Source organism: Calypte anna, chromosome 3 (genome assembly GCF_003957555.1).
Source record: "Calypte anna isolate BGI_N300 chromosome 3, bCalAnn1_v1.p, whole genome shotgun sequence".
NCBI lineage: Eukaryota > Metazoa > Chordata > Aves > Apodiformes > Trochilidae > Calypte > Calypte anna.
The window spans coordinates 93,835,912-93,848,043 of NC_044246.1; the positions used below are offsets into that span (position 1 = coordinate 93,835,912).

Below are 12,132 nucleotides of genomic sequence, written 5' to 3' on the forward strand. Positions count from 1 at the left end.
TGGAGGGAGTTATATATGATGGAACACAATGGTTGGACCCAATTTGCCTGTTGAGAATGATCCTTGACCCACACAAATTACCAAATCATGACCAAGAATTATTAGGGAAAAAGCTTTTTCTTTCCCACAGGTGTTTAAACAAGTTACCAGTGTTGACAACAGAGATTCAGTGTTTATGTTTGTTCACTAACACCAGTCCAATTACTAGAGTAGGCATGTACGTCTGTGTGTAATATTAAAAGGAGCTAGACAAAAGCAGCCAGACAAGTGTCAACAGTTAAAAATTGCCACAGTTTTGTTTGTTGTTCTTTATTGTTCTTTTTTTTACAACTGCTTTCACATGATCCCTCTTAGCTCATTTTTATTTCATAAGCAATATTTTCATTTGTGTCTGGTCTCGTCTTGAGAGATACTGTTATTTCACTTGCAGCCTCAGGTAGGAGAAGTATCTGTAGCAGTCAGTGAGGTAAAAGACTATTGGAACAGGATGTGTAAGGGACATTTGTAGTAAGTAACTCTGAGGGTTTTTTGTACAGATTAATATAGGTTTTTTTAAAAAACATAGCATTTTTTAAATGACAAATAAAAATAGATTGTTCAGTTCAAAGTAACATCTCTCAAACCAGGCAAAATATACCGGTGCTTTTTGCAAAATATGTGTAATCAGAATATTAGTTTTTTTAAAAAAAATCTTACAGTGAGTGAATGCTTATTTACTTTGTACAATAGATTTCCATCTCTGATAAAGTGTAATCAGTCCATGAAAGTGATCTGTAGTTTGGGCCCAGGACAATATTAGAAGCTTGGAGGCAGTTTTCCAGATACTCTTATCAAAGCTAAAGTCATATTTCTGCCAAGTGGCAGACATTAGGTATGTGTTACTGTTCACATAATTCTTAAATACAATGGATTGTTTCTTCTGATAGCTCATCTATGGGCTCTGATACAAGACAATTTTTGCCTTAGTAATAAAGACAGAATGTACTGTTCCATCAATGGCTAGCATAATATGTTTTCAACAGCTTGTTTTAGGGAAAGTAATTATTTTTATCTGTAAATGCTTATTAAACTAAATTTGTGCTTTTATCCTAAAAAGAATTTTTTGTACATTGGGTATATTATTTTGTTATGGTCGGCACTTGAGATGAATGAAGTACTTTCAAGACATTCATTTATATTGATGGTATGCTGGTATTTTCTCCACTGAGAAAATGATTCTGCTTTTAACTGTTGGTTGCAATGCGTAAAATTAGTTCCCAAGCTCTCAAAAAATGTATTGCAAAATTTCATTAATGGATCTAACTGCACTCAAATGTAGCAATTCATATTGTTAAATGGGTCACTTCCTGTTTCAGGGTGGTGTAAGCTTAAATCCTCATTCTACAACAAGGTCTGTGAAAGGAGAGATAAAGATGTTTTCCCTAATTTTAGATTTTGCCTAGTTATCTACAGTCACTCTAGGACATACGAGATCAGGGTAAATAATCTTTTACTTCAAACTAGAAACTTGGAGTTCAGATTTGTTAGTTGCCTTTGTTAAAGTATTCACATGGAATATGGGAAATGTCTTGGAAGTAGGCAACACACTTCTTATCTGCCTATTTTTCCGTTATAAAGTACAGGTGACTTATTTACCTTAAAGAGGAAATTAGCTTTTTCTAAATTCACTTTGAGAAAGAAAGTCCTACAGGAGATAATTTTGTCACTTCATGGTTTTCAAGATTTTGCAAAAATATTTTTTCACCTCCTAGCATAGGTTTTTTTTACTTGACGTGTATTAGTAAACAATTTGTAGGATATCTTATTCATTCTAATATTTGAAAAATCACAGAGGTTAATATTGTTGATTTTGTCCTCCATGGAAAGTTTTCAATAAAGTAATGTGGGTAACAAGAATATCTCTACACTTAGCTTAGAAATAATATCACATGTCTTCTTGAAGAGCTATCCTTCTTTTTTAAACTTATAGTAAATGCAAAATTACTGCAGGCTCAGAGTCTGAAATAAAAAAACATCAGGTTGACTTTATTACCTCAGTTCTGCTGTTATTAACTACAGAGATGAAAGAACAGAGTTCACCTCTTACAGCCTTACTTCAACAGTGATTTCAGAAATTATACTTCTGTAAGCATCTGTCAATAATTGTGTAAAAGAAATCTGAGTTTATGAAACCTCAAAAAGAGTAATGCATGAATATGAATTTTTTGAGGTCACAAAACTGAAAAGGAAACTAAGTATTAATGCCATAAGGGTGACAGATACTTTACGTTTCACTGAATTGCATAACTAAGTAGTATGTACCTCAAAAAATGTATCACATTAACTTTGGGGGGGAAACTGTTGGCTATACATGCCTAACTTTGGAACTACTGTATAAAGATTATGTAGTGTTTTTCAAATCTTTAGATTTTATGTCTGGTTTCATACTATTATTTTGTTTCTACAAGGTGTATGATGGAAAAGACAGTTCTTCACGTTCTCTGGGAGCCTTCACCAAAAATGAGATGATGGGAGTTATCCTTAATAGCACTTCTAACCATTTGTGGATAGAGTTTAATACCAATGGATCTGATACTGACCAAGGATTTCAGCTCACTTATACAAGTAAGTAGCTCACAAATATGGTTCAGTTGGCTATTTTGTGGGGAAATGTGTATTTCTCAAGCTGCAGTGATTTTTCAGAGACTGGTGAAGCTAATTTCATGAATTTCCTAGAATGTACTGTGATTAGTAGACTGAATTTTGCTTGTCTACGTGGCTGGATGCATATTAATGTTTTAAGAACATAACTAAAGGAAAATTGTAACCTTTCGAATTTAGAAAGCATTATTATTTTGAAGACTTAGAAGTGGGGCTACAAAAAAGTACAAATGACAATAAAAGAAATGCAGCATGCCAGGGTGCACACTCTGAATGTGTCCTGACTGCTTGTCAGGATCAGGATCAAGTATCTTTGAGGATAATTATTTTTTTTCCAACATGCAAAAAGTTATATTTTGTCCAGGTTTCAAGGACTCTCAGAGTTCCCTTTGTTCAGTTTATTCCCCAGCTCAACTTGTTGCCTTTTACTATGCCTTCCATGGGATCCTGTTGCATCCTGCAAAGCAGAGCAGAGGGCCACTTCACACTGTGGCACAGAAATTGAATCATAGCTCTTTCTAGTACATCTGCTGGTTTCCCTGGATTGGAGCCAGTTGTGGAACAAGCAAAATTTTCCCCTTCTCTTTATGCTGTGCTTGGTAAATCTGAAAATTTATCATCCTACTTCACCATTTTTTTGCTTACAGAACCATAAAGAAAAGGAAAGTTTCTCTGGCTAGATGAAATGTATTAAAGGGGTGGCATTGTTTGGTTGTGGGGTTTTTTGTTGTTATTTTTTTTTCTTTATTTAGGGGTTTTGTTCATCTGGGTTTGGTGTGGGGTTTTTTTGTTTTTTGGTTTGTTTGTTTTGTTGGATTTTTTTTTGCTTTGTTTTGTTTTGTGTTCTTAAATCTAGATAGTATATCCTTTCACTTTATGTTTAAGACTCCATAAAGAACCACTAGCCAAATCTACTTTGCTTTACGTACAGTTACTGTACATGTTTTTTCCTTTGGAAAAAGGAACAAATTTTTTTGTTTGTTTTTAAAACAATCGTACTTTCAGGGCTCTGATTTCAAGGAACTTGAATCAAGGGATCAGAATCACTTCCTTTAAAATCCTTTAGAAAGAGCATTGTATTTGAAAATGGAATTTTGGTTAGTATTGGTATACAATAACTTGGGTTTTTTATGCTTCACTTTGCAATTCTAGTAAGATTTTCTCTCCCACACCAGATTTTTCTGTGTAAGCTAACATATGATAATGCATACCTTAAGGCTTTTTCCTTGTTTGATTAGTTTTGAAACTCTGCTATCTCTTCTTCACAGTATTTTCATATTTTCTGAAATGTGTAGACAGAATTTTACAGTCTCCTAACAGTAATCTTAACAATACTTTGTACAGATGCAAAACTCAATTTCCAATGTCTTCACATTTTCCTTTTTCCTTTGTTTTTGAATATCTCAACTGGCATTTAATATGTGACCAGATTGCAGCAGTTCATGCTGAAATGTTTCTTTTTAATGACTTTTCCTCCTGCATGCTCTCACATGAGACAGACCTCATTTGTAAATACAGTCTAATCCCTTACTTTTCACATGTATTTTCAGGAAACCAAATTCAAGACAGTATGTTTTGAGATTTCCAGATGATTTCCATTAACTCTAATAAGATAACATGTTCTGTGTTATTTCCCAACACTTCAGTCTGGGCCTTCTCATCATTGATTCAAGCAGAAGGTGCATTCCTTTGGAATCTTTTGAAAACGAGTTGTAGTCCTGACACCCATTCTTTTTCTGCAGTAGCCCAATCCTAATAGTATTTGAAATATTAGATGTCCCAGAAAGTAGTACTAATTATTTAGTAGGATTGGAGTTTTTGGTACATTTCCAGTTACAAAGCAAATGCATCCATTTTACATTTGGTAAATACATCAAACACAAAATGATAATTGTCTGTTTGGATTAACCAAGATGTAGTATACAGATGGAAATAACTTCCTCAAAAGATTATTCTGCAATTTATTTATTTGTTCACTTTTCAGGTTGAAATATAATGCCAGACACTTAAAAAATATGAGAACAAAGTTAAAAGAATATTAAACTGTGGCATCACTGGAGGAAATTAGAGTGCGCTAGTGAATTAAATTGAATACTAACTATCATGTGCACAATTCTGTTCATCTGCCTTTCCATCTTTTTTAACATTATGAATTCTGTGGATAATATTAAACTTAAAAATATGACAGAAGAAAAATAATGATGAATGATAACAGAAATGTAGATAAATGATTTTCTGGTTTCAGTATTTCATTACATTACTTTATATTTACTTATATCACAATGCGTAACAAAAAAAGAATTCTATAACCTCACAACCTAACTGGGTTGTATAAATGTTAGAAATCAGAATATAAGTGGATATTAAAAGGAAATCTAAAATATTCAAATTCTAATGAAATCTGCAATACGGGAAATTTCTCCAGGGTAAGAACAATACTGAATGGAAACTAGAAATTGTAGTAATTTAATTCTTTGATCTCTAACTATGAGATGGTTTCAAGGAAGGTTTTAGGGCAACTGTTTACTACCAGTTTTATGCCACAACCAACTCATTGTCAGACAAGTGTCCACTGGACAGTTCTGCACTTCTGATTCTCCTTCTGGATAACTGGCAGGCACATGGCACTCACTGAGCATGGTGCACAGAACCTCACTGTGAGCAGAACCTGTGGGCACAGGCAGCCCTGCTCACCATGCTCTGAGGTTTTTGCAAGGGAACTGTGTATGAATAGGGGAGCTCAAGTGCACGAGAGACACAATTTGTAACATGCTACCTAATTAATCTCATGCCTTCATTGTGCTCCATCCATCAGAGATGTCTCACTCACTCTGCAACTGTTTTCAGTTATCTCATGGTTAGATAAACACAACTCACATGTGAGAAATGAAAAATTAATGATGAGACAGGCAACTCGGTCAGGCATGAGATATTTTCTAAAAGTAATGTTAAACAAGTGCAAATAAAAAACATCAAAGCACAGATTATAAAAGTGATGTTCAAGGCTGCAGTGTGAAATGAGCTGTTTGTAATGCATTTGACTGACTTGCCTTTATCTCATCATTAATTTTTCATGTTGCAAACTGTGTGACTCATACACTTGAACTCCCCTATATATAGACGTGGCACAGAGGTGAGACTGACTGCTCTGTAGTTCCCTGGGCTTTTTTTTTTTTTTCTCTTTTCTAAAAATGGGGGGTTAGGTTTCCCCTTTTCCAGTCTGTGGGGACTTCTCCAGCCTGCCAAGACTTCTCAAATATGATATCTAGTGGCCCAGCAACTTCATCCACCAGTTCCTTCGGGACCCATGGATGTATCTCAAGGTCCTATGGACTTACGCACCTTGAGGTTCTCTAGGTGTTCCCAGACCTGAAATTCACTCTCTCAGACCCAGCCATTGCCCTCTGTGACTTGGGTGGTATGGCTTAAAGTGGTTACCAGTGAAGACTGAAGCAAAGTCATTGAGCACTTCAGCCTTCTCTGCATCCTTGGTAACCAGGTCACCTGTATCCCTCTGAAGAGGTCCCACATCCTCTCTTGTTTTCCTTTTTTCTCTGACATATCTGTAATAACCTTTTCTGCTTTTTTTAATATCCCTGGCCAGGTTTCGCTCCATCTGGGCTTTAGCTTTTCTAACCTGGTATCTGGTTTCTAACCTGGTTTCTGGTATCACAAACAATTTCCTTGTAATCTGCCCAGGTTACCTGTCCTTGCTGACAGGCACATTTATATAAAGCCACTTCCTTAAATATAAGGTGAAAATGGGTTAGGTCAAATAAGAGTAAGTATCAGTTTTCACTTATAGAGCCTCTACATAGTGTCATAGGGAATGAGTGTGAACATTCATATTTTAGTGCTGAGAAAATGACAACGTAAGTTTCACAGGACTAAATTTTTATATGAGGATGATCTTAGATTTGAATACATTGTTCCATCTTAAATATCTTTTATATACCAAAACTGTAAGAGTATCTTGCAGTATGAGAGGTTAGTGGATTACTCTGGTCTGGAGAAGTAAGTCAAAGTTGCATAGATTATCCTTTATGTCATTTTTTACTCTTCTCAAATGGAGCTTGCAAAAATAGAGTTTATTTTTCTATTAACCATTATAAGAAGTGTTTTTAAAGACTAAGGAGCAAAATTGGACTTTCAGGATTATTTTTAATTCCCTAAGAATAAAGGCCATCAATAGAGATCTGCATGTAAAAATAAAAGTTTATAGACATTGTAGCCACAACTGACTCATCTGATAGTTACTTTTTTGTTGAGAAAATTTAAGTTCTTCTTTCATAATTTCAGTTTGTTAATTTGAGGTATTATTTTTTTTCCCTTGCACGATTAGAACCTTTCTCTTGAGATACCTGTAGCTTTTGTTGGGAAGAGAATTTGTAGCTATAGGCATTCCCACAGCTGAACCTAACTTTCCTGTTCACTACTCACTCAGAAGGTCTGGCCATTCTGGTATAAATGTGCTGTGCTTTGTGCTGTCATGTCAGTAGTATTTAACATTAAATTGACATTCAAATTAAAATGAAATCTTATTGATGTCACACAGTGACAGGCACTAAAAACAAAACACAGCTGTCTGGTAAAGTAACAGACTGCAACTTTAAATAAGGAGTAATGCAGAACAGACTCTGAATAACAAACAGGCAGTCTCCCTGCAGCATCTAACCATTCCTCTATTGCAGTACTGATATGAGGAATTTTAACTGTGGCTGTTTTCACTCAGCATGTGGAGAACTGAATTTACTCTCACTTGTGTCACAAGTGCTTCCTTGGTACTATGTGATCCTCATTCATTGATAAAAGTCTCACTTTTCTTAGCTATTAGAAAAAAAAAAGCAAACAGTTCCTCCACACATCATACATGTCATATACAACTGCTCTGTGATGCTCTCAGTAAGGTATAATTCAGACTATTCTGTGATCTCTATGGAGTTGGACAAGCCACAGATTACTCAGCACAACACTGTAGTTCCATTTGATCACTCTTAACTGTTTTGAGGATTACTTGTACGGTAATTTTGCTCCTGTCTTATTTATTGTATTTAGTCAATGCAAAAGTTACTATCACAATTTCTGTATGCCAGTAGCTATGTCAGTGGTTTTCTTTTAAAGACATCACTGTTTTAGGTACATGTCCAAAATTAATAGAAAGAAGGTAAAACATTTAAACCAATCTTCATTTCTCAAAATAACCACTTCAACAAAGAAGGAAGTGTCAGTGTTTCCAATTCAAATATGTGTCCATCCTTGTTTTCTGAGTAAAACTTCCCCCACAGCTGAATAGAAAAGACTTTACAGTACCAGCTAGAACTCCAAACACCAAGCATTTTTTATTTTCATGGTGCCTAAGGATGGGTTTCTATATTTATGATGCCATCCACCTATATCTTCAGAAAGTATCCCAGACCTGTGATGTGTAAAGAACTTTGCCATTATTTAGAACTTCTCTTTGGACTCTTCTCAGACTTGAGGGTTATTATACATTCCTAGTGCTGACAATTGCCTGACTGAGATAGTGTGAAGTTGTCTCTGTCTTTATCTATGTCTACTTTCTTAGGAGCACCTTATCTACCTCTCTGTGACAATTGTATTGTTCCTTAGTGCTGTGCAAGATATAACAGGAGACAGTCTGCAGATTAAGATTTGGAGTCCATTGAAATGAGGCAGTGGAAGGGTCCATCTGCTCCAAGAACACTGACAAATATCTGTAGGAACACGCCTGGCTGCACTGGGCCACTCAGAACTATGTTGAACCCCACAAGAGATTCCTTGGTGCTTTGGAAACATGCAGAACTCATAAAATCTGAAAACCATTTATACATTTGTCATATATGGTGTAATTACATTTTAACTTTCTGAACTCACCTGTTCATTAAAAATGAAGTTCCATGTTATTTCTTCAGCCCTGGTCTTTTATTTGTATCCTCCATTTTCCTATTATACAAAATGAGATCTTTACCTGCACTTCAGTGCTAGGATGGAAATAAGGGCTGGAAAAGTCTTAGTAAGAATTCCACTTTTTGAGAGGGGATGTTTTGTAGACTAGGATCTTACTCTAATGTTAACTTCTGCAAATTCTGAATCTATGACCATTTCTTTCACTGAAAGCAGAATTCTGTTGTGACAGAAGAGTGGGCAGGATTCAAGCCCTTGAGCTGTCCTCAACCATAGACCTTGCATCAAATTCTGTCTGTTTCTAAAAAAAACATATTTTGCAAGGATAAATTTTGTTGTTGTCATTATTTACATAGTTTTTATATTTTTATCTGTATTTTTCATCCATTATATTTTGCATGCATACTAAGCAGTTTTACAATGTTCTTTCCCTTTGTCTCAGGATATACTTTCCACTTGAAGAAAATAAATGTTGGAATATATTTCTCAGACTGTGTTATAAACATTCTTACACCCCTACATCTTTCAGAGGATAGTGAAAATGCATGGTAGATGAATTAGCATAATCTAAATTTATATAAATAGTTTAAGACTGGAAATTGAGAGAATCCAGAACTGAAATTCCATTTAGTTAATTTCCTGTTCTGCAGTAATTGAAAATGTTAAAAGATAGTCAGCAAAAGCAGTATTCTGAAACTGCAGACTCAGACAATTATTGTAGCATGCAAACAAACTCAAATTCAGAAATATAGTGGCTTTGCTTCAGGCTCTATAGTGTTAGTTGAGCAGAACAATTCAGTAATGAAAAGAAGCTCTTGCAGTTTCTTGCCAGAAACTAATTGGTGTATAAAATCTGTTCCAAAGAAAACCTTCAGACACTGAGGTTAAATTATAAAACAAAATTAACTTAAAACAAACAAGAGGCAAAAATCATTAAATTAGTATGTCCTAAGCTACATATATATATTTTTTCATAGGTCTTTTTAAGACTAGTGCAATTACGTGACTAACCCCAGATTGATGTAAACTGGATTGCTTGTGTAGAACAACTTTTCTATAGAAAGTCAAAGTTGCAAAATTGAAAAGTAGAAGTATAATACATGCCAAAAGAAAGATTTATTAGAAATTTTAATTCAGTTCACTTATGTACAAGAGTTATAATATCCAGTTTATTAACATGATAAATAATAATCTCGTGCCTCCTTTCTTCCCTAGAAAGGGAGCTGCCTTCTACTTCCCAAATACTGAATACTTGCGTAGTTCAGCCACATTCTCAAAACTATGAATAGAGATATTGTTCAGGGCAACTTTTTTGTGAAAATCAAAAGGATTCATTTGTTTTAGGTTTAAAGCATAAAAAAACCTGAATAAGGCATTCCAGATTTTCAGTATTGAAGTCTTTACTAGGGTTTCCAGTTGTGCTGAATTTGAAAACATTGGTGGTTTTGCTTCTGTTTTCTTTCTTCTGTTCAGAATGAAACCGATCTTCAGTTTCTTAACCTATTTCATTAAATATTTTGTCTGTATGGATCTATCTCCCAGAATAATAACCTATCTAATTTCACAGTCAAATTTTTTTACAGTCAATTTTTCCCTCCCCTTTTTGGAGTCACCCCAAAATATTTTACTACATAATTTTCAGAAACTTGAGATATATTATGCATAATTTATGAGCTCTGTCTTTCATGGCCAGTAGAAGTGAAAAGACAACATTACCATTTTACAGAACAGGGCCTGCCCAATCTATACTTCCAGTACTGTAAGGAGTATAAGTATTAAAGATTATTAAACTCTACTTCGAGTCACATGGGCTATTTTTAATCCTTTAGTGTTTAATGCATAAGCTGAAAAGCATTTTTACATTCAGAATAAGTACCCCTTCATAGCATGACCCTTCATAGAAGTCTTAGTACTGAACAGAAGCTTAGACTTTCCAAGTAGAGACCAAATCCCTGAAGACTGGTAATGCATACCTTTCACGTGCTTAATTTTTTGTGTCTGCCTTTAGAGATCACTTATTTTAGATGACTTATTTTTCATATAGCTACTTTAGGATTAGATGCAGTGTACATGCACATACATACATATATGTATATTTATATATAAACACACCTCTATATATGGCAAACTGTATTCTTATCTTCAAAATAGTTGAAAATAACATTTGCAGATATCTCTGAACTTCATCAGCTTCTTGTACACTGCACTGTAAAGAATCTCTAAGAATTTCACTTGGGGTCACAAAATAAACACATGCTTCTACCTGATTTTGAATTGAAGACAGGTTTTGGAGGGAACAGAACTGAAAGGTGCATTCCAGGATGTACTGAGTATACTCCAGTCACTGGGGGACACAAAAGCTAGTTCAAAGTAAAAACACTTCAATGTAGATAGTGTGGACATTGTGTCCTTGTCTTCACTGTTTCATTGTCCAGATTTACTTCTACTTTGTTACACTGCTTAATATTGAAGATAAAACCACATCAAAATTAAACTAAGTTGAAAGAAGTTGCAATAAATAGTCTACATACATAATGGACATGTCAATAATTTTTACCCCGACAACTGGTAGTTCTACATTACTGATAATTTATATCAAATGTGACAAAACAAATCACATTGGCTAACAGTGTAAGGAGATGATACCCAATCATCAAGATGTATTCTGTCTGTTTGAGTTTTAATTGAACTGGCTTTTTTCCAGTCACTGTTGTGATAATCCTATAATGAACACAAGGAATAAGGTATTTGGAAGCAATTTCTAGTACAATAAACTTTCTCAGCAGTAAGAATATTTTGAGAATTTCTCTGACTGATGGCCTGTTGCAGTGTCAGGTAAATCCAAGAACTGTGGAGCTCATGAATGAATTTCCCCACTGTGGAATTTCACAGCATCTACAATGAAGTTCTGTTGAAGCATTAAAGTGACATTTCATAATGTGTTTGTTTATGACAATTAACACCAGATATATAAGAGCATCAGGGGAGAAAGGAATGGAAAGCTCTATTTTTTGTGTGTGATATGAAATTGGATAAGAAAAGCTGGAAAGACAACTTGCCTGGGAATACACAGGATAAGATCCTGCTATACATCAGGTGCAGCACGATTAGGGGCACCTATTTGTATGTGAAATACCCCAATATTAGACCTACTGAGAAATAGACAGTCTTGTTTGTGGAAAAGGGTAGTGAACTTGTGGCCAAAATTATGCACTGCCATTCTTCTGCTTTTTTCTAGGCGTGTACAAAGTGGCATTTTTAAATTTTAGCATACATTTTGCAATTTGTTTCCTGGATGTGCTTACAGGGGGTTCTCTGTTTTTCAGGTACAAAACACAATAATACTCTTTATCATCCTGAATGTTTGTACCTAATGTTTTTTTCTCAGCATTACATAGTGAAAAGAGCCCTAAAATTGAGACTTCTATGGGACTTTTCCTGAATTAGCGAAAAAGAGAAAAAAAAAAAAAGAAATAATAGTTTTCCAAGAAATTCTAAACAAATGTAATAATCTAAACAAAACATCAAATATTTAAGGGTTTATTGTCTCAAGGATATTTAAATTTTGATTTTATGTTTTTGCTTCCC

At 34.6% G+C, this 12,132-nt stretch overlaps 1 protein-coding gene across 1 annotated transcript in view; it reads left to right on the forward strand.

Moving 5' to 3' along the window:
* CSMD1 (CUB and Sushi multiple domains 1) overlaps window positions 1-12,132 on the forward strand; it is a 945,929-nt gene that overhangs the window by 767,169 nt on the left and 166,628 nt on the right. The window contains exon 23 of the mRNA XM_030448332.1: window positions 2,448-2,604. Coding sequence (XP_030304192.1) covers window positions 2,448-2,604 — 157 coding nt within the window. The remainder of the gene's footprint in view (window positions 1-2,447; window positions 2,605-12,132) is intronic.